The sequence below is a fragment of the Hibiscus syriacus genome, unplaced genomic scaffold (assembly GCF_006381635.1).
Source record: "Hibiscus syriacus cultivar Baekdansim isolate YM2019G1 unplaced genomic scaffold, ASM638163v2 tig00110403_pilon, whole genome shotgun sequence".
Taxonomy (NCBI): Eukaryota; Viridiplantae; Streptophyta; class Magnoliopsida; order Malvales; family Malvaceae; genus Hibiscus; species Hibiscus syriacus.
This window is the reverse complement of record NW_024062723.1, coordinates 802,696-826,283: the sequence shown is the minus strand read 5'-3', so window position 1 is coordinate 826,283 and position 23,588 is coordinate 802,696. Positions and strand designations below refer to the sequence as shown.

At 33.3% G+C, this 23,588-nt stretch overlaps 3 protein-coding genes, 1 long non-coding RNA gene and 2 pseudogenes across 7 annotated transcripts; all 6 read left to right on the top strand.

Moving 5' to 3' along the window:
• Window positions 1-794: 794 nt before the first annotated feature.
• On the top strand, window positions 795-1,959 carry LOC120123871 (transcription factor bHLH147-like). The gene is made up of 2 exons (XM_039142677.1): window positions 795-986; window positions 1,075-1,959. The coding sequence occupies exon 2, from the start codon at window positions 1,163-1,165 to the stop codon at window positions 1,805-1,807; it is 645 nt and encodes a 214-aa protein (XP_038998608.1). The 5' UTR covers window positions 795-986; window positions 1,075-1,162; the 3' UTR covers window positions 1,808-1,959.
• Window positions 1,960-6,193: 4,234 nt separating this feature from the next.
• Window positions 6,194-8,926, top strand: LOC120123766 (probable prefoldin subunit 3). The gene is made up of 7 exons (XM_039142592.1): window positions 6,194-6,270; window positions 6,301-6,477; window positions 6,659-6,716; window positions 7,659-7,730; window positions 8,167-8,286; window positions 8,370-8,471; window positions 8,604-8,926. Exons 2-7 carry the CDS (start codon window positions 6,323-6,325, stop codon window positions 8,688-8,690), a joined length of 594 nt encoding a protein of 197 aa, XP_038998523.1. The 5' UTR covers window positions 6,194-6,270; window positions 6,301-6,322; the 3' UTR covers window positions 8,691-8,926.
• Window positions 8,927-9,706: 780 nt separating this feature from the next.
• On the top strand, window positions 9,707-11,425 carry LOC120123912 (annotated as a pseudogene).
• A 1,741-nt stretch (window positions 11,426-13,166) lies between these two features.
• Window positions 13,167-14,771, top strand: LOC120123767 (nucleolin-like). 4 transcript variants are annotated; one of them, XM_039142594.1, is made up of 3 exons: window positions 13,167-13,662; window positions 14,141-14,145; window positions 14,296-14,771. In XM_039142594.1, exons 1-3 carry the CDS (start codon window positions 13,322-13,324, stop codon window positions 14,526-14,528), a joined length of 579 nt encoding a protein of 192 aa, XP_038998525.1. In that variant the 5' UTR covers window positions 13,167-13,321; the 3' UTR covers window positions 14,529-14,771. The 4 variants fall into 4 exon arrangements, with proteins under 4 accessions (XP_038998525.1, XP_038998524.1, XP_038998527.1 ...); XM_039142596.1 differs by lacking the exon at window positions 14,141-14,145 and having other exon boundaries at window positions 13,168-13,586; window positions 13,653-13,657; window positions 14,298-14,771; XM_039142593.1 differs by lacking the exon at window positions 14,141-14,145 and having other exon boundaries at window positions 14,295-14,771.
• Window positions 14,772-16,363: 1,592 nt separating this feature from the next.
• LOC120123768 lies at window positions 16,364-18,892 on the top strand (annotated as a pseudogene).
• A 765-nt stretch (window positions 18,893-19,657) lies between these two features.
• LOC120123769 lies at window positions 19,658-20,285 on the top strand. The gene is made up of 2 exons (XR_005516217.1): window positions 19,658-19,762; window positions 19,882-20,285. It is a non-coding gene; the product is annotated as an uncharacterized LOC120123769 (long non-coding RNA).
• The last annotated feature ends 3,303 nt before the right edge of the window (window positions 20,286-23,588 follow it).

Genomic DNA, 23,588 nt, shown 5'->3' with positions numbered 1-23,588 from the left:
TTTCAATTTTTATCCCTCAAATTTCTCTTATTTTAATTATAATGACTTGTTTTATTAATATTTATGTATGATGTGACATTTATTATTCTTATTTTATTAATATATGTTTAAAATAATATTAATTAAATTTTAAAAAAATATCCTCTCAATCTTGGATTTTTTCAATATTAAAATAAGATTGAGAGGAAAGAAATAATATTTTTTTGATATAAATGTAAATTAAAAGTTTTCAATTTTCAAATTAAAAATAACAATATTAAAAAATAATATAAATATTATTTTAATTGTATATTGTTGTTCAATATTAAAATAATATTGTTGCAATGCAACGTACAATTCTCATGAAAAAGGGAAAAATCCTAGTTCCAAACGGGATTTACCTAAGAGAATCTATACCATGTAATTTTTCTTTTACTAATAAAATAGGAGCAATTTGAGAGATTAAAATTAAAATAAGTTAAAGTTTAGTGACTACAATGGAAGAAAAAAGATGGTGAAGTGATGAATGATGTAATTTTTCCATTTATAACAACATTAAATAGATTCAAAAGGTCATATTGAATTATTTTGTGAGTGAGAGGGTCACAAAAATTACTTTCATTTAGTTATTTATATTTATTTATTCGATAATAATTAAATGAACGAATAAATACATACTCTCATCCATATTTGTTCGATTCATTTAAAGCATTGTCTTCGTATAATAAAAATCAATGGGACGAAATGTGTATACACGTGTCATACTTTCTACGAAAGGATTTAAAACGGAAAGTCATAACAAAAAAGGTGAGCTCCCCATAACCAGACCCGGACCGCTTAACCGGACCGACCAAACGGTCCACACCATTACCAAAAGACCAATAAATAAAAAGGGAGGAATACCAAGCAGTAACTGACGCATGCTCTCTTTCCCTTAATCTACTCCGTTCCGTTCATCTCCTCCACCCCTCCGTTCCACTTTCTTTTCTCTCACTTCACCAAAACCAGTAATAGATTCTCTTCTCTTTTATGGAATTATGATTTCAATCCAAAGATTCTGAATCTAGATTCCTTTTTTTGTTATCCTTTTTGCAGGATTTTCTCTTTTCGGTTGCAATTCATCGAATTGTACGGCGGGAAAGAGAGAGGGAAAAGAGTATTTTAACGGATTTGATCCGCTGAGATGGCGTCCACGATAATGAATCCAGTGACGAACTCGAATTCCGATCGAAGAAAGATGATGAAGAAGAGGAAATCGATTATCAAAGAGAATCAGATCAACCCAAGCCACGCCTTATGGAAATCGGAGAAGCAGCAGCAAGTATATTCCTCGAAGCTCGTTCAAGCTCTGAGTCAGCTGAGTCTTGACAGTCCTCCTTCTTCGGCTCCACGCGGTGGCCGAGCTGTCCGTGAAGCTGCTGATAAAGCTTTGGCCGTGGCGGCTAAAGGAAGAACCAGGTGGAGCCGGGCCATTTTGACGAGCCGGCTTAAGCTGAAATTTAGAAAGCGGAAGAGACAGAGAGGACGACCCGCCGCATCCGTGGCTGCCGTCACCAGGAGTCGCCGGTCGAAGAAACCGAGATTTAGCGTTTCGAGACTGAAAGCGAGAAGTTTACCGACTGTTCAAAGGAAAGTTAAGGTTCTTGGCCGGTTGGTTCCCGGTTGCCGAAAGGAACCGCTACCTATTATTCTTGAAGAAGCTACTGATTACATATCGGCGCTTGAGATGCAAGTTCGAGCGATGAGCGCTCTCGCCGAGCTACTATCTGGCTCTGGAGCCGCCAGCTTCAGCTCAGCTCCGCCGCCGCCGCCGCCGCCTAGCCAGTGACTTCTTTTATTTACGTAAAAGCCAAGTGTCACCTCTTCTTCCTTATTATATATTTTTCATCATTTATCTTCTCTCTAAGTAATCATCGCCCCTGTTTAAATTCATGTCTTCTTTGTTTTTCTTCAAGTAAATTTTATCCTCATTTTTATTTCCATTTCCATTTAATTCATAGCTCTTGAATTCATCTTTCACCTTTGCATGTACACAGTACACTATTATCCATCTGCAAAATTTTATCAGTTATCTCAGTTTTCAGGTTAAAAATGAAGAAACCAAAGGTTCGTTTGTTCATTGATTTTTGAGGGGCCAAAGTGATTTTGATAAGGTGGGGAAGATGTGTCCAAATTACCAGGTCATAGGTGACAAATGCACTTGATGGTGGATGGGGGCTATAATGCTCCTTTAGCCAATGGCTTCCCACTCCACCATCGTACTGTGGGCTGGTAATTGATAACCTTTGTTGAGGAATCAGTAACCCACGACTTCACTTGATTCTATTCAAATATTTTTAAAGTTTTCACTTCAATCATCAGCGTTCATGTAACTATACGACTGGTTGCATGAATTACATTATCTCTTAAATTATCTCCGTAGTTAATGGTTGCAATGATTATATTATCTTAATAGTTAAAGAAATAGTCGGAGTTTAAACACTAAATTATTTATTATTAAATAATTTAAAATATTTAAATATATATTATTTTATAATTATATTAGCTTAATAAAAAAAAGTATACTTCCTCTAATTGATAGCTAGAATTCGGTGAAGCTTCAATGAAACAAAAATAAAAATTAAGTGTCCCGCACTTGTCTGTATACAAATAGGTATGGGTCGGGTTTGGTGGAGTTTTTTATCTACCCGACGGGATCCGAGAACAAATGATCCTCCACCCGAGTCCCGGCCCGACCCGACCAAAACAAGATTTCATCATACCCGATATATAACTTAAAAACCCGACCTGATTTGAAATAATAAAAAAATATTTTTTATTTAATAAAAACAGTGATTTAATTGAAAAAATTATAAATGGAGAGATATTATTAGAACTATTTCTAAATATATAAGGTAAAATTATATATTTTTTTGGGTCGGGTCAAATCGGGCATTTTTTATCCTAAACCTGACCCGACCCGAATCTAAACCCAATTAAAAAAATCCGAACTGATCATGTCAGGTCAGAACCCGTCGGATTCGGGTCCTATACCCATCCCTATATACAAATCAGAGCACCAAAATTAGGCCCATGTTCAAGAAGGTGAGGTTGAAGGGTTGGAGTCGAGTTTTTGATCAAAATTGGATACATAAAAAAATTCTAAAATATATAATAATTTTAAAATTTCAAGAAGAATAATTACTCCACTTAGGAATGGTAACATATCAGATTAGAGTATAGTTTTTTTTATAAACTTGACCCGACCCATTCCAAAAATTTTATATCTTACACCCGACCCGAAATATATATACTCCAACCGATTTGGACCCGATCCAATTTTTTAGAATATAATTTGGACCCTAACCCAATATAATTTGGACCCTGACCCAATATAAATTAAGAATTTAATTAAAATAATAATAATTTTTAAGAAAAATATATTATTATTCTCGAATCGAGTCTGACTTTTTCACCTCTATCCGAATTCAACCTAACCCCCAATTCGACTCAATCTGAATCCTATTCTTTTTGAAAAAAAATTAACGTTATCAAATCGGATTCAATCAAAACTCGTTAGATTCATATTAAGTTTCATCCCTAAGCCACCCGCTCTTTCCGTTCATCTTTGGTGGAAGTGAGGTAGGTCACCACCTGTCTCAATACAAATGGTTGGTTAGGTCCATCCATTCTCAATAGGGATAAACACCGAGGGACCAACAGGGGCAGTCCGCTTGTGTTACGGCTCATTCTACCCATCCAATAACTTCATTAAACCTACACGCCCTCTTTCCATCTTAATCCTCTAACACGTTCACTATAAAATATATTTATTGTATTCCTAATGATTTATTTATGAAGTTAACATTGATTATAATAACATATTAGTAGTAAATTTTTAATAACAGATTTCAATATTATCAATGACCGAACAAATATTAGAAAATAAAAAAGAACCATTATTTTTAAGGATATAGAATTGTTATATCGATGAGAAACACCACCTGTTGGCTGGATGAATCGCAGTAAGCAAGCACATGCTGATGCTACGCATTCATTTGGGTCAGAAAAGAAACAAAATACCAGTCCGCACTTACGTCCCATGCATGTGCTTTAGTCTCCTTGGTTTTTATTTCCATTAATACGGGTAATAATAAAACAATATTTGTTTAAAGATAATTTCTAACCATTTGTTATTGAACACTCATACTTCTTATATTCTTAGTATTCAAAACTCGATACTTCAAAGAAAAATAACAATTTTTTTACTATCGAAATCGCTTGATTCATGTAGTTTTCTTAGGGTTAAATACAGGGTTGATATATGAATGGTACTGATTCTTCGATTATGGTATTTTCCATCTCAACTTCATATATATATATATATATATATAGTAATGAATGTAAATCATTAGTAATTGATAAATCTATTCGAGGATCGAGTTTGATAATAATTGAATTTAGGATTTTTTATCCCGTCTTAAATTAAATTATAAAATAGTTTTTATTTAGATCAATTATAAAATAAACAAAAAATATTATTTATTTACTTTTTGAATAGTGATTCATATCTTAATCCGACATTGCTAAAGAACTTTTAAAAAGAAAAAGAATGGGACAGGGACCGGATTAATTGGACCAGCTCTATCACTAAGCATGTGGCGAGCAAAGTTGGTTAACAGCATAATCACCCTCAAATGAAGACTTAAAACTTTAACAAATACGAACCAAATAAATTCAGTGACTAAAAAGATTATTGTTATTTTTTAAGTTGTGAAATTCGAACAGTACATCTATAAAAGTATATAAGTATTTATTATCAAATGATTAATTTTTTTTACATATGCTTCCTTATATGATAAAAAAACTTTAAACCAATGTTTTGGTAATTTAATATTTGCATTTAACATCAATAGATAGGCTGTCCTATAAACTCTAAATTTTGTCAATAGTTTTATACGAAAAACATAATTATTATATTAATGAATAAATATTATTGTAAATTTTGAATATTTTAAAAGTATAGTATAATTATTTTAGAAACAATATAATTGAAAAAACTGAAGAAAAAAACCCAATTTATTTGGGTACAATTAGAAATGATAGAGAGTAAAGTGGATTCCGTACCATTTCAATTGGGACGAAGATGAGTATAAGTTTAGTGGGTAGTAGAAGGGTGTGGATGTAAAAAGTTATACCCGTTGTAAGTAGTAGGTAGGTGATAAGTTTGAGACCTTATCCGTTCCGAATCCACTCGGCTACTAACTACTCACCATATAATTTTTGGACAATTATGAAATTAAGTATAATTTCAAATATTATTCTATAAATCTTAATATTTTATAGGGCATGACTTGTAATTTAACCAAATGTTAGAGTATAAACATTTTAGAATTGAAGACCACTATTTCTCCTATCGTAAATTAGTCGGTATGGACAAGTACAAACGAGTACGAGATGAGGGGTGAGTATCCAATTAAGTAGTGGGTGTGAGGATGAATTCAAAAATATACCTACATGGACGTGTGTGGATCTAAAATTTTTACCCGTTATAGATGATAGATAAGTGGTAAATACAAAAGTATTAGGTGGATAAAAATAGGAGAAGAGATATTTCTACCCGCTCCGCTCGTTTGACATCACTAAATATAATATTATCAAATGGATTAAAAGAAATTATAATAAGGCCTTAAATTTTACTTGTTCATTATGACTTTTTTTGCCCAATAAGGATAATATTTTTTTATTTAGCCCATTAGGGCATCTCGGATTATATTTTGGGATCTACGATATTTTTTACAGTGTTATTGAAACTTATCACGTCAAAGTGACGAATTTCAATAAAAATATAATTTTTTAATTAAAATCTATCACATCAAAGTAAAATGTTAGAATAAAAAATATTTTTTATTAAATTTCGTCACCTCGACATGACGAGTTCTATGTCATTTTAAAAAAATACTATATATCCCAAAATAATTTTTACTTGCTATATTAGACTAAATAAAAAACCCATATACCCTACTTCCACTTGATATCAACAAATGAGCTGAAAATAAACAAAGAAAACAAACACATATAACACGGGCCCCATACTGGAGCCCATCTTCCAGCATTTCACCTTCTAAACGACGCCGTCCAATCCGCATCTTCTCATCTCAGTGTCATCTCACGATATCGCTGATCTTTTTATATGGTCTCCGCCTTCAAACTCATAGCTCCGGTCCCTCGGCTCAGCCTTTCGTATCACTCAGACAGCAACGAACACTATCGCTCCTTCGAAGCTCACACCGTACGGATCAGCGGCGTAATTTTTCTTCCTCTGATTTTCACTCTCTCAATCGAGAAAAAAAACATTCAAAACATGGCGGCGGCTGCATCTTCGTCTTCAACGGCATCACCCAAAACTACGACGGAGAGGAGAGGAATCCACGGAGCTCAGTTCGTAGAAGATGTCGAGATTTATCTCTCTCAAACTGGCCTCGATGTTAACTCTGCCCTTGCTTTTCTCCAAGAAAGGTCCCTTCTTTAACTCTCAATTTTACTGAAGTGCATTTTGTAGGCTATGTTTTTATGTTGAAATCTAATTTAATTAAAAGTTTTTAACTTTTTTGAACTTTGGGTTCTTTTTAGTTTTCAAATTTAGTTGGGATTGAAGGGTTTTAAAGCTTATTTGGTTGGGACTTATTGAATTTGGCAGGCTTCAGCAGTATAAGCTGGTCGAGATGAAGCTTCTTGCTCAGCAACGAGATCTTCAGGTATTATATTGGGATCTTTTTTTTATCGTATTATTGACTGTTTTCATATGCTGCATTTGTTTTATACATATTAAAAATGTGTGTTCCATTCCAATTTCTACGCATTTGGCTGTCCTCACTGTGTGGACAAATGTGATGCTTGAAACTAGAGTGTTTCCTGGTATTTTTATAGTTTATATTTGTATTTATGTGTTCTATGAAAAGGACAATTTTATGTTGTCAGTGACGACAAATCTTTAGTTAATTTGATTATGAACTGGTTTTTATTCCTTATAGTTGGGGTTATACAAAATGGTTTTCGTCTGTAAATTCCATCTATGTTGGTCCATGGAGAAGTGTTGTGAATCGGATTGGGAAAATGCTTGTGAGTTCGTACCAAGAGAGAAGAAAATCTCACCCTTGTGTGGATATAATTTCCTTCCGGATGGTGTTTTGTAAAAGCACAATTTATTCTAAAGTACTTGGCATGTTAACGTCTAGAATGTGCCTAGCTAATTTACACATTTTGTATATGCTTTGGTTTCTAAAAGCTCTCTTACCAAACTTGGGTGTAAGTATAGGATACGACTATGTATTTGACATGGGTATGGTTAGAATTTTCTAAGGTTTTCCATGTATTTGGTGAATCCTTGGAGGTCCTATGACCTATCCCCATATCCATGTGGCAGACATTAGTGTCGTAAGAGTCTGAGGAATATAGGCTGAAAGTGAGACTTTCTTGCCCTCTTAGATACTGAATGCGAGTAAGCTTCTACGTGTCCATGTTATGCTACAATGCTGTTTAGTTACATCAAAATTTAGGCTGGGTTAAACTATGTTCATTCACCCCCCCCCCCCAAAGATTCAATCTCATTCATGCTTAATATATATATATATATTGCTTAAAGTTGCTGACATGTCACAAGGGTTTTAACTAATGAGTTTTATTATTATGGTCATCAGCCAAAAATTCCTGATATCGAGAAATGCTTGGACGTGGTTGCCACTTTACAAGCTAAGAAGGGTACTGGTGAGGTTCGTGCTTTTCAGATATATCGACTTTTATATTGTTGTTTTTCTGTTTAAAGGAGATAATTATTCTTCATTTCCTTTTGGAACTTGAGTTATTATGAATCACTGTAACATGATGAAACTTATTAATTTTCTTTATAGTCCACACGCTTGACTATTCTCTCTCTCTCTCTGAGCTTCTGGCATCCATATAGCATGAATATCTCGTGTGACTAAACCAGTTTAAATTGGGATCTGCTACATATGGGGGCCTGTATTGCTTAAAATTGGGGATTGAGTTCTATAAAAATTCGTTTTCTGCTCGATTAGGTGTGAAGTTCTCAAATCTTATAGTTGCATGCTTGTTGCTCAAACAAGCTTGAAAATATATTTAGATTTCTTTAACCTAACACGGGTTGCATACATGCTAATGCTGTATAACGTTACTTTTGGCATATAGGCTCTCATTACTGATTTTGAAGTCTCCGAAGGCATATATTCTCGGGCTCGCATTGAGGATAACGATTCAGTTTGTTTATGGCTGGGAGCAAATGTCATGTTGGAATATTCATGTGAAGAGGTGCGATAGCTGCAACCGGTTGCTTACTGTTCGCGTGCTTACGGGAAAAAAGACCGAATAATCTATAACTTTTACATGTGCAGGCCACTTCGCTACTGAATAAGAATTTGGAAAACGCTAAAGCAAGTTTGGAAGTTCTTATAACTGATTTGCAGTTCTTGAGGGATCAAGTGACCATAACTCAGGTAGTTTGGTAATTGTATATGATATCATCGTTCCTAGTGATGTCTTCAGGCATTCTAGCTCATACATCTTGCTTGATGCCTGCTATGCGTGTGTTGGTTTTCGGTTATCGACTGTACATTACCTTTATGCAGGTAACTATCGCTCGTGTGTATAATTGGGATGTTCATCAACGACGGATCCGTCAAACTTCTACTTCTTCTACAGCTAAGGATTCATGAACTTAGAAATACCGTTTCTTGATATATAGTTGGTAGAAAGTATGCCCCTATCCCCGTTTTTCGCTGTTTCGATCAATGTTTCATCTGTGAATTTCTCGATCGATCTAGAATTTCAGTCCGCGGTCACTCCATATCTACAATTTCCACCAGTCCCAGGTTATTTATGTTGTTGGGAGCAATTTTGCTATATGATGTTTAAGGATACTCGGTATTGCCAATGGATTTTAGTACTTTAATGTTGGGAGCCATTGCCACAATTTTGGGAGAAACTTTTAATTTTTTTTCAAAATCATATTTAGCATTTAATTTTTGATTTATTTTAGTACTTGTTTAAAACTTAAAGTTAAGTTTGAAAAAAATGAAAGTTTAAGTTCTAAAATGGACTAAAACTGATAGTTTAGCACTAAACTCGTTAAGTTTTTAACAACAGATATTAAAATTAAACAAAAACTAAATGTTAGGTATGATTTAAAAAAATAAAAGTTTAAGTACTAAAATGTATTAAGATTAATAGTTTAGGTATTAAACTTGTAGTTTATCCGAAATACTATAATCCCCAACTGTCTTTTTCGATAAAACCGGGTTTGGACCGCCAGAACTTTCGGATTTATCCAAGTCACTCTGTCTATTTATTACATATTCATTAAAAAATATTCCTTGTCGGTGACATTAATAAAATAATAAATTCATTAGAAAATTCAAAAAACAAATATCATGCGAAAATCCCTTAAAAAAATACGTGAACATCTTTAATTGGATTTCGTAATTTGATATTAATTCGTGATAGAGATGCATTCATTTAATACTTTCTATTTAAAAAAATTGCGTATTTATCGCTATTGTTTTATTTCTCGTACCTTGACAAGGGTAAAATACAACATAGGTCCCTTAATTATGATCAATGTTCTTTCTGGTCATTGAACATTTTGACAGTTTTGAGTAAAGAAAGCAGCGATACCTCTTTGGATCTTGTAATTGTGAACATTGTTGATTTTTTATCTGATATTTAATGGCTGTTTTTACATGCAGGGAGAGTGAAATTGATTGGAGAACATATTGACCATGAAGGATACTCGGTATTGCCGATGGCGATCCGGCAAGACACGATTGTGGCAATTCGAAAGCGCGACGAAGGAGAGGCTGAAAAGTTTCTCGGAATTGCTAATGTTAATGACAAGTACACTACTTGTACTTACCCTGCTGATCCTGACCAGGTTTACTTCTTTCTTCATCAATTATTGAAGTGATTATGTAACTTGCTAAATGTTTCTGATAGTTTATGTATTGAACTTCAATTTCCCGGTAGAACTAGATCCTGCTTGTAAAAATCAGCTTTTTCTATTTTCTGTGATCCTTGTCTTAAGAATTATCTGGAATTTGCGTCGATATAGCTGATATGGTTGACTCTTCAGGCAATTGACTTGAAGAAGCATAAATGGGGTCACTACTTTGTTTGTGGGTGAGATATTGAATCCTTTTGGTCCTTTTTATCTTCCTTTAATTTGAAGTTGCTACATATCTTTTCCAACAGACATGCAAGTTCTTTTTTAAAATGGAAAAGATTTTTACGGTACTTATGTTTCTATGATACTACCAAATTGGTGATGCTAGTACTTCCCACATTCCGTAGGTATAAAGGTTATTAAGAATACGCCAAGTCAAAAGGAGTGGATGTCAGTGAGCCAGTTGGTCTTGATGTTCTTATTGATGGAATAGTTCCTACAGGTATTCTATCTTTTACATCACTTACAAGTAAACTCAGACTTCGATTCTTAATGAACAAAAGTTTACCTTCACATGCAGGCAGCTGTATGCTCCTATAGAGAACTTAACTCTCATTGTGCAACTTTTTTCCAGGCTCCGGTCTATGAAGCACTGCAGCTTTTGTTTGCTCATCTACAATTGCTATCATGGCTGCTTTTGGTGTTAACTTCCCAAAGGTTTGCTAATTCCATATTCATTTTGATAATCGCAACTTTGCAAGTCGTTTTCTGAAATTTCAATACCTGTTCTGTTAACAGAAAGAAATTGCCCAAGTTACATGCAGCACACTGGAACACAGTCTGGTGGGATGGACCAGGTTACACTTCTTCTACCTTCTCTTTGTTTAATTTGATTTTCCCAAGTCATCATGTGTTTATCAAGCTGCCAAAATTGAATTACTATGTTATCATTGAAAATGGTCTTCACTTGTTCCTTGTTTTGTTATAATAGTCAATCTTTGTGATGGCCAAAACTGGGTTTGCTGAGCTAATTGATTTCAATCCTATTCGTGCAAATGATGTGAAACTCCCCCATTCATTGGCCGAATCTCAGAAAGTTGATACAGCTGCCACAAATTATAATAACAGAGTTGTTGAATGTTGATTGGCTGCCGTAAGTTACATTTCGTTATCTGTATGTTCAATCATGTTTACGCTGTCTTTGTTTTGGTGTACTCACAGTGTGCAGTTTTTTGTCGAAATCTCAGATTGTGCTCGGTATAAAACTGGGAATGAAGTCCTAAGAGGCAACGGAAAACTCTTTCTGATGTTGAAGGGTTATGCGTTCAATTCGCCCAAGCTCACAAGGGAATGTTAGTAATGCTTAAATCCCACATAGAGGGGAAAACACATTGAGATTGGATATTTAAGGCTTTCATTCTCCTTGTTGAGTGACAGAGAACAAGAGGGGATTCTCGTGCGTCCTCGTCGCCACCGTCGTCCGGCTCTGCTCAGTTCAATTTGTGGTTGTGACTTGTGGTAATAATAATTGATTGTTATCTTTTTAGAGAAAATTTGTGAGGAATTTCTCTCTAAAAGAACAAGTTGATTAATTGACTGCTTTATTTATAGAATTTAAAAGTCGTATTTCTCCTTGATTTAATCTTTACGTTAAGATGTATCTGGACTGAATTTGCAGTTTTGGAGAGACAAGTTTAATTCAAAAGTTACAGAGTTTAAATACAAGAGTTACAAACATCTAAGTATTGATGCGATGAAGTACATTTGTTTTGGTTGTTATTTTTTGAGATTTTATTTCAAAATTAAAATTAGAAATTTATTCTGTTTTTTTGTTAGATGAAAATGTCCCTATATTTAGTCTATAAATAAAAAAACTCATTTGGTTTCTCAAATCAAATCACTCTCAAGTGTTTTAAGTTACTCTCTTAAAGTTTCTTTCTGAAATACCACCCGTAGTTCACTTCGAATTTAGGTGTACGATTTCTCAAAGCGATCGTGTAAACCTCGGGAACGATCCGTCTAAAGTATCGATTACACACATCTAAACGAATTTATTTATAAGACATTAGTTTTCACCACGACAAGGTTTTCTTAGATCCAGTCCTTCATTATTGTTTATTTATCCCGTTAGTGTTAACGTGTGAACTTTGTAGTATATATTTCTTACAATGATAATTTTGAAAAGGTGGTTGTTCAAACCTATAGTAGTGAAGCTTTTCACCTGCTCTCCCCTCCCCTGTCGGTGGAAAGTCTTTCCGCGTTGGTGAGATCCATTGCAATTCTCTATAATAAGCTTTGGTTCACTGAATTCAAGAAGATCTATCGTGAAGCTAATGGTGCGACGGATTACGATGTCAAGATGCTTGCCCTCCGAGATGGTTCTCTTTTTATTTTCGACTCTTTTTCAATCTCATTACTTCATATTCTTCACAAAGACACTCATGGTCCACCTTATTCTTGTTTGAGAAGCTAATGTCTTGGGTTTTAGCCTTCTTTATTATTCAAAAAAATGATATCAGTATTCAGTAGTTAAAGAAACCGTCAGTTATTATAAAGGTATTTAATGAAAAGTGGTCATTTCTTATAAGCATCGTTCTTTGGATAAAAAATTTCTCTCACAAATTTACGGATGTCTTCCACCTAAGATATATACAACAATCAGTGACTTCATCTAATACTGTTCACAAGAACAGAGGCATGTAGGAACTTGGGCGGCCACTTGCCCTTAATTTTTTTTATCATTAAAGAATATAAGGACAATTGTTTATTTAGGCCTTTAAATTTTGATTTATTTTGATTTTATCTTCCATTTTTATTATTAATTATATTTTACCCCTTAAACTAAAATCATGATTCCGTCCTTAATTGTTCAAACATTTTTTTATCCCCTAAATAATTAACCTCTATTCTCACCCCCCTTATATTTTCTTCAACGCATATTTTTCTTAAAAATATTAAATGTAAATCTCTCTTTCAAACATTTTTTGTTCAACTATGGGCCATAAACATTACCAAAATAGATCCAGCCTTTGAAGTATGGATTTAAATTTATTTAATGGACCCAATCAATGGAATAGTTTCGAAAGAAAAAAAGGAAGAGAAAAAACAGTTAACCCTAGCCCCTTGGTTCCCCTAGGGATTTATAGCACGTGAGAAGCAGCTGATGAAGAAAAGCGGAAAAATACGCGCCGCAACGACTCAATTACCATAAAAACACATATTCTTTCATTTAAACCGTTCGATAACTCTCCACGTCGTTAATCCGCGTGAATACCCGTTTCAACGGCTGAGATCCCCGTCACGGAAGATACTGGTAGAGCGAGCAAACAAGCTTCCCCTCTCTCCCCCTCTTCCAAATTTCTGATTTTTTTTCCAAGAAAAAAAAATTCTCGATTATTTTTCCTAAATATGAAGTTGATGGAAGAGCAGAGGGAGTTTGAGGAGGAAAATGAAATTAAGACTTTGGAGGGGGAAGAGGCTGAGGGTGAAGATGAAACTGAAGTAGACGGCGGCGAAGAGGAGGAAGAAGACGGTGATGACGACGAGGACGAAGACGATGACGACGAAGGAGAGGATGATGAAGATGATGAAGTGCAGGTTATTCACCCTTCCGGTGGTCCTCCGGTGCAATCAGTAGACGAAGACGAGGACGATGAGGACGAAGATGAAGATGGTGAAGGCGACGGAGATGGAGACGACGATGATAATGACGACAGTGATGACGACGAGGAAAGTGAAGAAGAGGTAAATTCTTTTAATCTAACTTAATTATGGTTAATTATTGTGTTTATTTGAATATCTTTTAATTTTCAGGTCCTTTTCAACTGAAACTTTTCAGATCTATTGTTTTTCGTTCGTATTTCTCGCTAATTGTTTGATTGGAAGATGTAAATTTTATTAATCTACTTTAATACCTTTTAATCATTGTGGTTATTTGAAAAATCTCTGTATTTTCATGTCTTTTCCTGCTGAAACTGTTCAGATCCATTGTTTTTCGAGGTTAAACCTCAAAATTTTAAAAAATAATCAAGCTTAATTTTCATCAATTTGATTATTTCTGGAAGGATATTAGCCGATTCTTTAATTTTCCTCTCAGATCCATTTTCTAACTAGCGGCTTTCCCCCTATTAACTGCATCTTTAATTATAATAGTTAGTTAATCGCCATAATTTTACAGATCCAAAATCACATAGCTTTGGATAGTTTAGAGCTTTCAGATCCAGCCTTAGAAGCTTTAGATCTACGGTTATATTTTCTGTTTATTTATTCCTTTGATGTTTCTCAGCCAAATATATTGTCATGTTTGGCTACAAGGAAAATATACTGGAAAATCAGTTTCGTTGATCTTTTTGTTCGTGATTCCTTTACATGTTTTGTGTTTTAGGAGGATATGGGAACAGAATACCTTGTTCGAGCCGTTGGTCGAGCCGAAGATGAAGAAGAAGCTAGTGATTTCGAACCAGAAGAAAACGGTGAGGAGGACGATGACGAAGAAGACGAAGGTGCCGGCAAGATTGAAGCTCCGCCGAAGAGGAAGAGATCGGACAGAGATGAATCCGATGACGACGGTGATGACGGCGGAGAGGATGATGATGAGAGGCCGTCCAAGCGATAGGGATGATGAAAGGACCAGTGAGGGCTGCTGTCACATAGGTTCAATCTCTCCCCCCCCCCCCTTTTCTCGTTAAAAACCATTCGTCTTTCTGTTGTTTTAGAAAGTAGGGCGAACATGAAAGTAGTATTATTATCATGTTCAATGTGGTAATATGCATAAGATTTGGTTTTGTATAATGGGAACAGCTAGCTGGTTTAGAAACTGTGTAACTTATCCATGTTTTTAGATTGAATTCTACTCTAATTGGTTACTTATTTGATCATGGATGGTTAGGGACTTTATTTGATTGGGTAAATTAGACGATTTGGTAACCAAACTTTATTCTCTTTCATATTTTTTCATTGTATTTTCATCTTTTTTATTTTACTCACTAAATTTTATACATTGAATTTTTTTATCACCCCGCCTTTAAATAATTAAACGACGTTAATACATGGTAACTTACATCAAAACGACGTCTTTTTGAATTCTTGAAAAAAATAAATTTTAGATTAAAATGATATAATTTTGATTAAAATACGGTCATGTCTTTAGTGATTTAATGGTGGAGTAATTTGAAAAAAAGAAGTATGATGAGTGAAATTGGAGAGAGAAAAATTAAGTTACCATATATATAGTTTATCCTATTTCATTTTATGGTGATTGTATCGTTAATTATTTAACGGTGTAGTAATATTTTAGATCTCATTTTTCTCTATAGTTCAATATATGTTCATACCGGAGAGTTTTCATTTTAAATAATACCTTTTATTTTATCCCATCAAAATTTAGAGATTTGATTAGAAAACTTGTTTTGATTTTATATAAGTATTGTTTTGTTTGTAGGGTAAATTACGTGATTAATATCTAAACTATTATTTTTTTATTTATTTTAGTATTTAAACTTTTATTTTTTTAAAATTATACTTAAAGTTTAGTTTTTGTTTCATTTTAATACACACATTAAAAACTTTAGTTTTTATTTCATTTTAGTATATGTTTAAAATTTAACGTTAAGTTTTGAAAAGATTAAAAGTTTAGGTACTAAAACAGATCAAAACTGATAGTTTAATTACTAAACACGTTAAATTTTTAGCGATGACATACTAATATGAAATGAAAACTAAATGTTATGTATTATTTAAAAAAATTAAAAAATTAGGTTATAAAATTTATAGTTTAGATCATAAAAAGTGAATGAGATGATTGAAAAAATATAAAAAAATATATAAAATGAATACTTTTATCATAAGTTTGTCTCTTACCGTATCCATCTTTATTATTTCACAAAAATTGACGGAATTTTAAAATTTTAAAAACATTTGAGTTTACATGATCAAATCAAATTTATTTTTACATGTAAAGAAATTTTATAAAATAATTTTATTTATGTGTTAATAGTACCAAATATCTCAAAATTGTTAGTTAAAATTTTTATTAATCTGTAATAAGTATAAGGTAATATATATTTAAAGATAACATTCAATTATTCATGGTGTTCAAAGTTGAAATCTCAAGAAATAACAACAATTCATTTAATAACGAGATTGTTTGGATTTTGCAATTGTTAATTAAATTTTAAATTACTCTATATTTTAAAATATTTTAATTGTATTATTAAACTAAAATATCATTGCAAATGATGTGGTGTTTTTTTTTTCTATTAATACGTGAGAAGTACAAAGTAATATTAAGGACATTTTGAAACATTTTGAAATTTAGGAATTAGTTTGGATACGGTGTAGATATTAAGGACTTTTGACCAATTAACCCTTTTCATAATTAGTTTTTTTATAGCCTTTCGTTGTTCTATAATTCCGATTACACCCCCTTTCTGTTTCGAAATGACATAAAGATCCCATACGTACCTCTCTACAATAGCGTCCTTGTCTTTTTCGTCTTCTTCAGTTCTAGTCTTCCTGAATCCGATTGTTCCCTCTACTTGTAAGGTAAGCCAGTTCAATTTATGTATTAATTTTTTCTTCAAATTTCTAGTTTAATTTTCGATTCCCTGAATCCGAAAACTGGGATTTTTTAGCTCTAGTTCGTAATCATGTACTTAAGAGAAGGCCGCTCCTTATTGCTGAAAGTGAAGAAACCTTCAATCCCATTCATTTTGAACACAAACCCAGTTTTAAACCCCAACAAAGAACCCCAATCCGACCAAAACCAGACCCAACTCGAAGAATCCCATGTTCTCGACACATTAAAACAAGAACCCAGCATTTCTTTAGCTTTAAATTACTTCAAATCTATAGCCAATTCGAATTCCTTCAAACACACACCACAAACATACCAATGCATGATCCAGAAGCTCGCACGAGAGTCCCAAATCGATGGTATTCAATATCTTTTACAACAGATGAAGTTAGAAGGGATTAGCTGTAGTGAGGACTTGTTTGTGATTGTGATTGATTCTTATCGCCAAAAGGGTTTAGTTGAACAAGCTTTGAAAATGTTTTATAGGATTAAGGAATTCGGTTGTGAGCCTACGGTTAAGATTTATAACCGTGTTTTGGACGCGTTGCTGAGCGAGAATCGGTTGTCGATGATTAATCCAATATACGGTAATATGAAGCGAGACGGATTGGAGCCGAATTTGCTTACTTATAATATTCTCTTGCTTTTTTTGCCAAGATGTTTGTGAGAGGGTGCAGTCCCAATATCTACACTTTCTCTTCGTTGATGAAGGGGTATTTCAAGGCAGGAAGGGTTCATGAAGCTTTTGTCTGTTGGAACCGGATGGTTCGAGAGGGAATTGAAACTAATACAGTTTTCTATAACACTGTAATACACGGTCTCTGCTCAAATGGGAAGGTCAACGAGGCGTTATCTTTATCCTATCAGATGGAGGAAAATGGCTGGCCTCCAAATGTAGTCTCATATAGCTCTCTTATTAATGGATTCGCAAAGGTCAGTGATTTGGTCGGTGCATCTGAAACATGGAATGTAATGATGTCCAACGGTTGTCATCCCAACGTTGTAGCATATACAAGTATGGTGGATGTCCTTTGCCGGCATTGTATGTTTGACTGTGCTCGTTCTCTTATAGAGAAGATGGTGTTGGAAAACTGCACTCCGAGCACAGTCACTTTCAATGCATTTATCAAAGGTTTATGCAGTAACGGAAGAGTTGATTGGGCAATGAAAGCACTTGACGAAATGAAGCATTATGGTTGCGTTCCTAACATCATAACATACAATGAGCTGCTCGATGGTCTATTCAAAGTAAATAGGCTAAAAGACGCTTATGTGATTGTGCAGGAGATCGAAGAAAAAGGAATTGAATGGAATTTAGTCACTTACAATACCATTTTTTCTGGATTTTGTCATGCCGGTATGCTAGAGGATGCTTTGCAACTTCTTGGGAAAATGCTGATTCGAGGTATAAAACCTGATGCAATCACATATAACATAATAATCTTTACCTAATGTAAGAAGGATAAGGTGAAGATCGCTGTCCAACTTTTGGATCGTACACGTGTTGGGGATGACTGGCGTCCGGACATAATTTCATACACGAGTCTCATATGGGGCCTTTGTAATTGGGTCGATATAGAAGAGGGTATCGGTTACCTTAATAAGATGATAAATGAGGGGATATGTCCCAATGTTGCAACATGGCATGTTTTAGTCCAATGTTTGTTTAACAGCTTAGGTCATTTGGAACCTATTCACATACTGGATGATATTCTGGGCAACAGATGAGAACTTGCTAGGCTAGGATTCTTTTCGGGTCAAGGCGGATACGTTGCGAACCGTTGATGACAATGTAAAGATACTCATGTCGAGTGACTGAAATGTACCTGTTGCCTAGCCTCAGTTGGTTAATACATTCTATCAGAGAAGGCTGAACATTAACTTGTTCATTTTGAACCACAAAATTCTTGCAGATGAACATCGGTCAGTTTTCTCAGCCTAACAAGTGAGTCCACTCGACTAGATGTGTCTCCAACTCATGGAAACCTTGTAAGAACAGGGAGTTTTAGTTTTTTCTTACCAGATAATGGCATTGTCATTCCTTGCACTGTGAAGATGCTTGCTGCGAGCGACACTGCAGCAGCTGCTTCTCTAGATTTCCGACTATTTATTTCGGTTTGTTTGATTTAGGGGACAAATTTATGAGTTATTTGATTACAAACAGTTTACTCCATTTTATTTTCCCCAGACATGTTACTCGCCCGGTAAGATCGTTCTCGAGAGGGCATCGCTGTTCTTCACGGAGAACATTTCCTTCCACACTCGGCTCGACTCTCCGATGGTACGGTAAGACCTTGTGTGATACCAAGAAAACATCTTCACCGGTTTAAGTGATAGGGGAAATGCCATGTACAAGTCCCTTAATGTTTGTATAGTTTACATTGTAGATGGGACCACCAATTGCAAGCAACCGACAGTTTGAATTAATAACTTTTTTGTCTGCAAGAATCTTTGCAGTGATTTTTGTTCCTTTTTTTCTCTCATATGGGCCTTCACCAATACCACCACAAGTTCCAAGTTGGACTTAAATGTATCATAAATGAAAAAAAAAACATCTTTTATCATCAAATAATTATATCGATCAAGGTAAAATTACTTTTAAGATAATAATTCTATACGATATCTGATATTAGGTCTTGAGATTGATCTCGAACAACTAGCCGGCCGTCATTAAAGGAATGCTACTGGTTTGATCGATCATGTAGGTGCATGATTTGCATGTATCTGCCAATGATTTCACTTTGTGAGTAGTGGATGTCGCTTAGTAGTTTCGAGTGACCCCTTGTCCAAACGTGGTTGCTTGATGCATACAATTCAGGGTCTCATGTTTCACATCAGCTTCCCCAATCTGGTATAGACAAAACCCATTGGCTGCTGCCTAATGAAACAGCTTCATGCATCCTACCTACGTACATGTATGATTTCATTTCAATGATTGATTCTCTATCTAGTCATGGTGAAACAAACAAACTTCATCTTAAACCCCAAACCCTAAATCATTAACTAATGTTTCTTGGCTCTATCTATAATATAATTTAGACGATTTATTTGAATAAATGAATGGTGAGTCAACGAACCTCATGCTACCACTTATTGGCTCCATGAAATATCTCCCTTTGCAGCCTTTTATATAAAGCCTAACACCATCTCTTAGTTCTCAGATCATTTTCATATTTCCCTGTGCTTTTATATCATTAACCCTTACCAAACCATGGAGGCAAAGGAAAAAGAAAAGCTTTCAAGCAACAAGAAACCAAACCACATGCTTCCACAGTGTATATGGGAGCACAACCTTACTTATCATCTTATACATACATGAATACATACATACATGCATGTATATTAAACAATTTAGATGAATTTTTCTAATATTTTATCCTTTTTTCCATTGCAGGTCATCCAGTACCGATGCATGGGAACTCCTATGTGGCAGTGGATTCTTTATCTTTATTTGGTGCTATCCTACCTGAGCTTCCTTTTATTCCTTCTTTAATTATATACACACACAAACACACACACACACACACACACACACATATATATATACACTTCTTGACCTTGTAAGACCTTTATTTGACCGTATACCACCCAGTCCAGTTCTTGTCCTTATAGCAGAATCTGCCTGTTTTCCCTCCCCATTGCTGCCCATCTCTCCTTCTCCTTCCTTGTCTATCCCTCCTGAGCTGTAAAATTATTGTTATTATTATTACTATTAAGCACGGTAAAAGCTTTCACTTTCCTGTTTAGGGTTAAGTGCTTGAAGGCCACCATGAACTGGATTTGTTGTTATGTGCAGAGGACAATTATGCTTATTTTTGCAGGCATTTGTTTTCGTTGTTTTACATGTTGCTGGGTGTGGAAGTGAGAGAAGAATAAAAGTAAATATTCTCTGAGATTTGTAGTGTGTGTAAGACTTGTTTCTTTCTTTCTTCTCGTGACTTGTTGTTCATTAATGTACTATAGCCTAACACATAGATACATACACATGTATGTATATGTATGTGTGTATGTATTCATTATTGTTGTGTATTACTGTTGATTATTGGAGTTGTTCTTTCTTTCGGTCTGTCTGTGTCCCTGTCCGGAAACGAAGACACTTTTGTTTCTTTCTCTGTGTACTAAAGGAAAAATTTGATCGATTTACCATACGTACGGTGGAAATTGTTTAATCAATTTCATTTTCTTCTTCACTCACCTTTTGTCTTCTCTAAGTAAGGGATGAATAAGACAATATTCTTTTATCACGGAGATCATTTGATTCATGCAAATAATATAAAAATCCAACTCAATCCTTTAAAATTCCGTTAAAATTAATTTTATGGTTAATTTACAGTAATTACAATGCAATATCTGTTTAAAGATAACTCTTAAATTTTTAAATTTAATGCTTACCGCTTATATTTATGGTGCTGAAACCCGAGTTCTTAAGAAATAATAATAATTTATTTTAAATATTGATACTTTTATATAAATTTAAAGCTTACGGGAATGCTACTTGAATTCGCCATCAAAAGTTGGAATAATATATCTAGATCTCTTTTGATAAATGGTGTGATTATATTTTTAGTCCCTCTTGAAATTAGTTTTTCAATTTAACCCTTCTTAGAATGAAATTTTAAGAAAATGATATATTTGGATGGGCCAAGGACAATCTGAATCTGGGCTAGCCGAACAATTTTCCTTTGGGTAGAAGCATATATTTAATAATGTACAAGGCCACACACCAACAATGAATAGGTCGAATATTTGATAAAATTTAGGGTAAATTATATCGTTGACCACTTAATTATAGTCTCTTTTCATTTCAACCATCATTTTTAATTCTTATTAATCAGACCACCAAACTATTTAAATATATTAAATCAGACTATTAGCCGTTAACAGTTGTACTGACGTGACAGATAATAAAATTGATATAATTTACATTTAGTCCTTATTACTTATACAATCTATCAAATTTTTCATAATTTTAAATTAATTCAATATATTTAATACTCCAATTATAAGATTACATATGTCACGATATCATTGGAGGACTTTTATTAGTTTAATTTATATTTTTAATTTATATTTAGTTTAAATATTTTTTCTTCAATCAAACGCCATCTAATGTAAAGAAAATAAATTGAAACAATATTGTACTTGGAGGGGAGGGTGAATCAAACGTGGGCTCCTTGGATGATAAGGGGTAGCCTTAACCATTGCTCCAATACTACTTTTTAGTATAATGCTTACATCAATTAATATTTATCTTATAATATAATAAAGGCTGAAACAAAGAAAATAAAGCAACACTAAGACAATTTGATTCGAATAAATTAATATTTTAAAATATATCGTTTATATTCAACCCAATCCACCCATAAAATATATTATTTATATTCGACTTATCCCGGCTTGATTAGAATAAATTAATATTTTAAAATAGTTAAAATAATATACTTATAATTATTTATTATATTTTAAATGGTTAAAATAATATATTTTTACCTTAAACAAGATCCAGATTGAATATATAAAAAAGGTAAACTAGTAATTTATACCGATTGGGGTCGGGTTGGTGATTTATTACCTTAAACCCAGTCTTGTCCCGATTCGAATATATTAATACTTTAAAATAGTTAAAATAATACATTTATAATTATTTATTATAATTTAAATAGTAAAAATGATATATTTTTCTTAAATCTTGCCCGATTCGAATATAGATATAGAAGAATAAACTAATAATTTATATCGGATTAGATCAAGTAGTTTTAGTGTTGCTTCTATTTTCATTGTTCTCGTCTTCATTATATTATAAAATAAATATTAGTTGATGTAAGTATTATAACAAAAATTAATCTTGGAGCAATGGTTAAGGTTGCTCCTTATCATCCAATGAGCCTCAGTTTGGTTCCCCATATTTAAATTAAATATAAATTAAACAAATAAAAGTCTTCCAATGATATCATGACACATGTCATCATATAATTGGAGGATTAAATATATTGACTTAATTTAAAATTATAACTAATTTGATAGATTGTGTAAGTAGTAAGAACTAAATATAAATTATATTTATTTTATTAACTGTCACGTCAGTACTTCTGTTAACTGTTAACGGTCAATGGTCTAATTGAATGCATTTAAATAGTTGGATGGTGATAAGAATTCAAAAATGATGATCGAAATTAAAATGAGCTGTAGTTAAATGATCAACGGTATAGTTACACTAAAATATTTATGTTATATATATTTTTTATCAAATGTAAGCTACTTTTATATATATATATCCCTATTTGAATATAATATATTTATTTTTATATTATAAAAATTAAAATATAATGTAATGTAATTCAGATAATTATGGTATTTAAATTTATGAACCTTGAATTCAATTTTCTCATTTTTTTTAAAACGATATCGTTTGGGTGTTAATATTTAATTAAATTTAGAAAGGTCAAATATGTTCACTAATCCTCCATTTGACAAATCTATTTTTTCTCTTCTTTCTTCCAATTTACAATTATATTTTGAATTTTTCCCTGTATCATTTTCTAGATGTTTCCTTTAGATAAAGACTTTGAAAACTCATCTCAACTAACATGCAATTATAATAATATATAACCAGTTTTTATTTTCAATTATTGACTAAATATGGTCATAAATAAAAATATCATATTATAAACATACAAAATATTAAAATATTAATTTTTAATATAGTGTAATTTTCTATAAGAATATTCTTTAATTCTAGGGAAAAAACATTTTATCAAATATTCTTTTCCTTTGTTTATAAGTATTGTTGGGTTGTTGCCCGAATCAAGTTAACTTAGTCAGGGGCCAACACGTGATTTTATCAAATAATACACAAAGTAGCAAAACAATTTCTTGTATATACTCGTGTTGCAAGAGTTTTTAAAGTGGCTAATATACTATCACAATATGGTTGTTCATATGTTGTCTTGTAGTCTTGATGACCTTCCTCCCACCTTAGAGCTTGTAGTTCTTTATGATAATATGTAACGAAACGATACAACATTACCTTTTGGTCCAACAAAGTTTTAAGTATTCTATGCATTAACTCAAAATGTTGAGTAATCCTCATTGTTGCACATA

Excerpts from the sequence above, each read along its gene's own strand:
- LOC120123767 (XM_039142593.1), top strand. The coding sequence starts at position 13,322 with ATGAAGTTGATGGAAGAGCAGAGGGAGTTTGAGGAGGAAAATGAAATT. Across the intron at positions 13,663-14,294 it reads GAAAGTGAAGAAGAGGTAAA|TAGGAGGATATGGGAACAGA; the intron begins TTCTTTTAATCT and ends TGTTTTGTGTTT.
- LOC120123871 (XM_039142677.1), top strand. The coding sequence starts at position 1,163 with ATGGCGTCCACGATAATGAATCCAGTGACGAACTCGAATTCCGATCGA.
- LOC120123766 (XM_039142592.1), top strand. The coding sequence starts at position 6,323 with ATGGCGGCGGCTGCATCTTCGTCTTCAACGGCATCACCCAAAACTACG. Across the intron at positions 6,717-7,658 it reads CTCAGCAACGAGATCTTCAG|CCAAAAATTCCTGATATCGA; the intron begins GTATTATATTGG and ends TATGGTCATCAG. Across the intron at positions 8,472-8,603 it reads ATCAAGTGACCATAACTCAG|GTAACTATCGCTCGTGTGTA; the intron begins GTAGTTTGGTAA and ends ACCTTTATGCAG.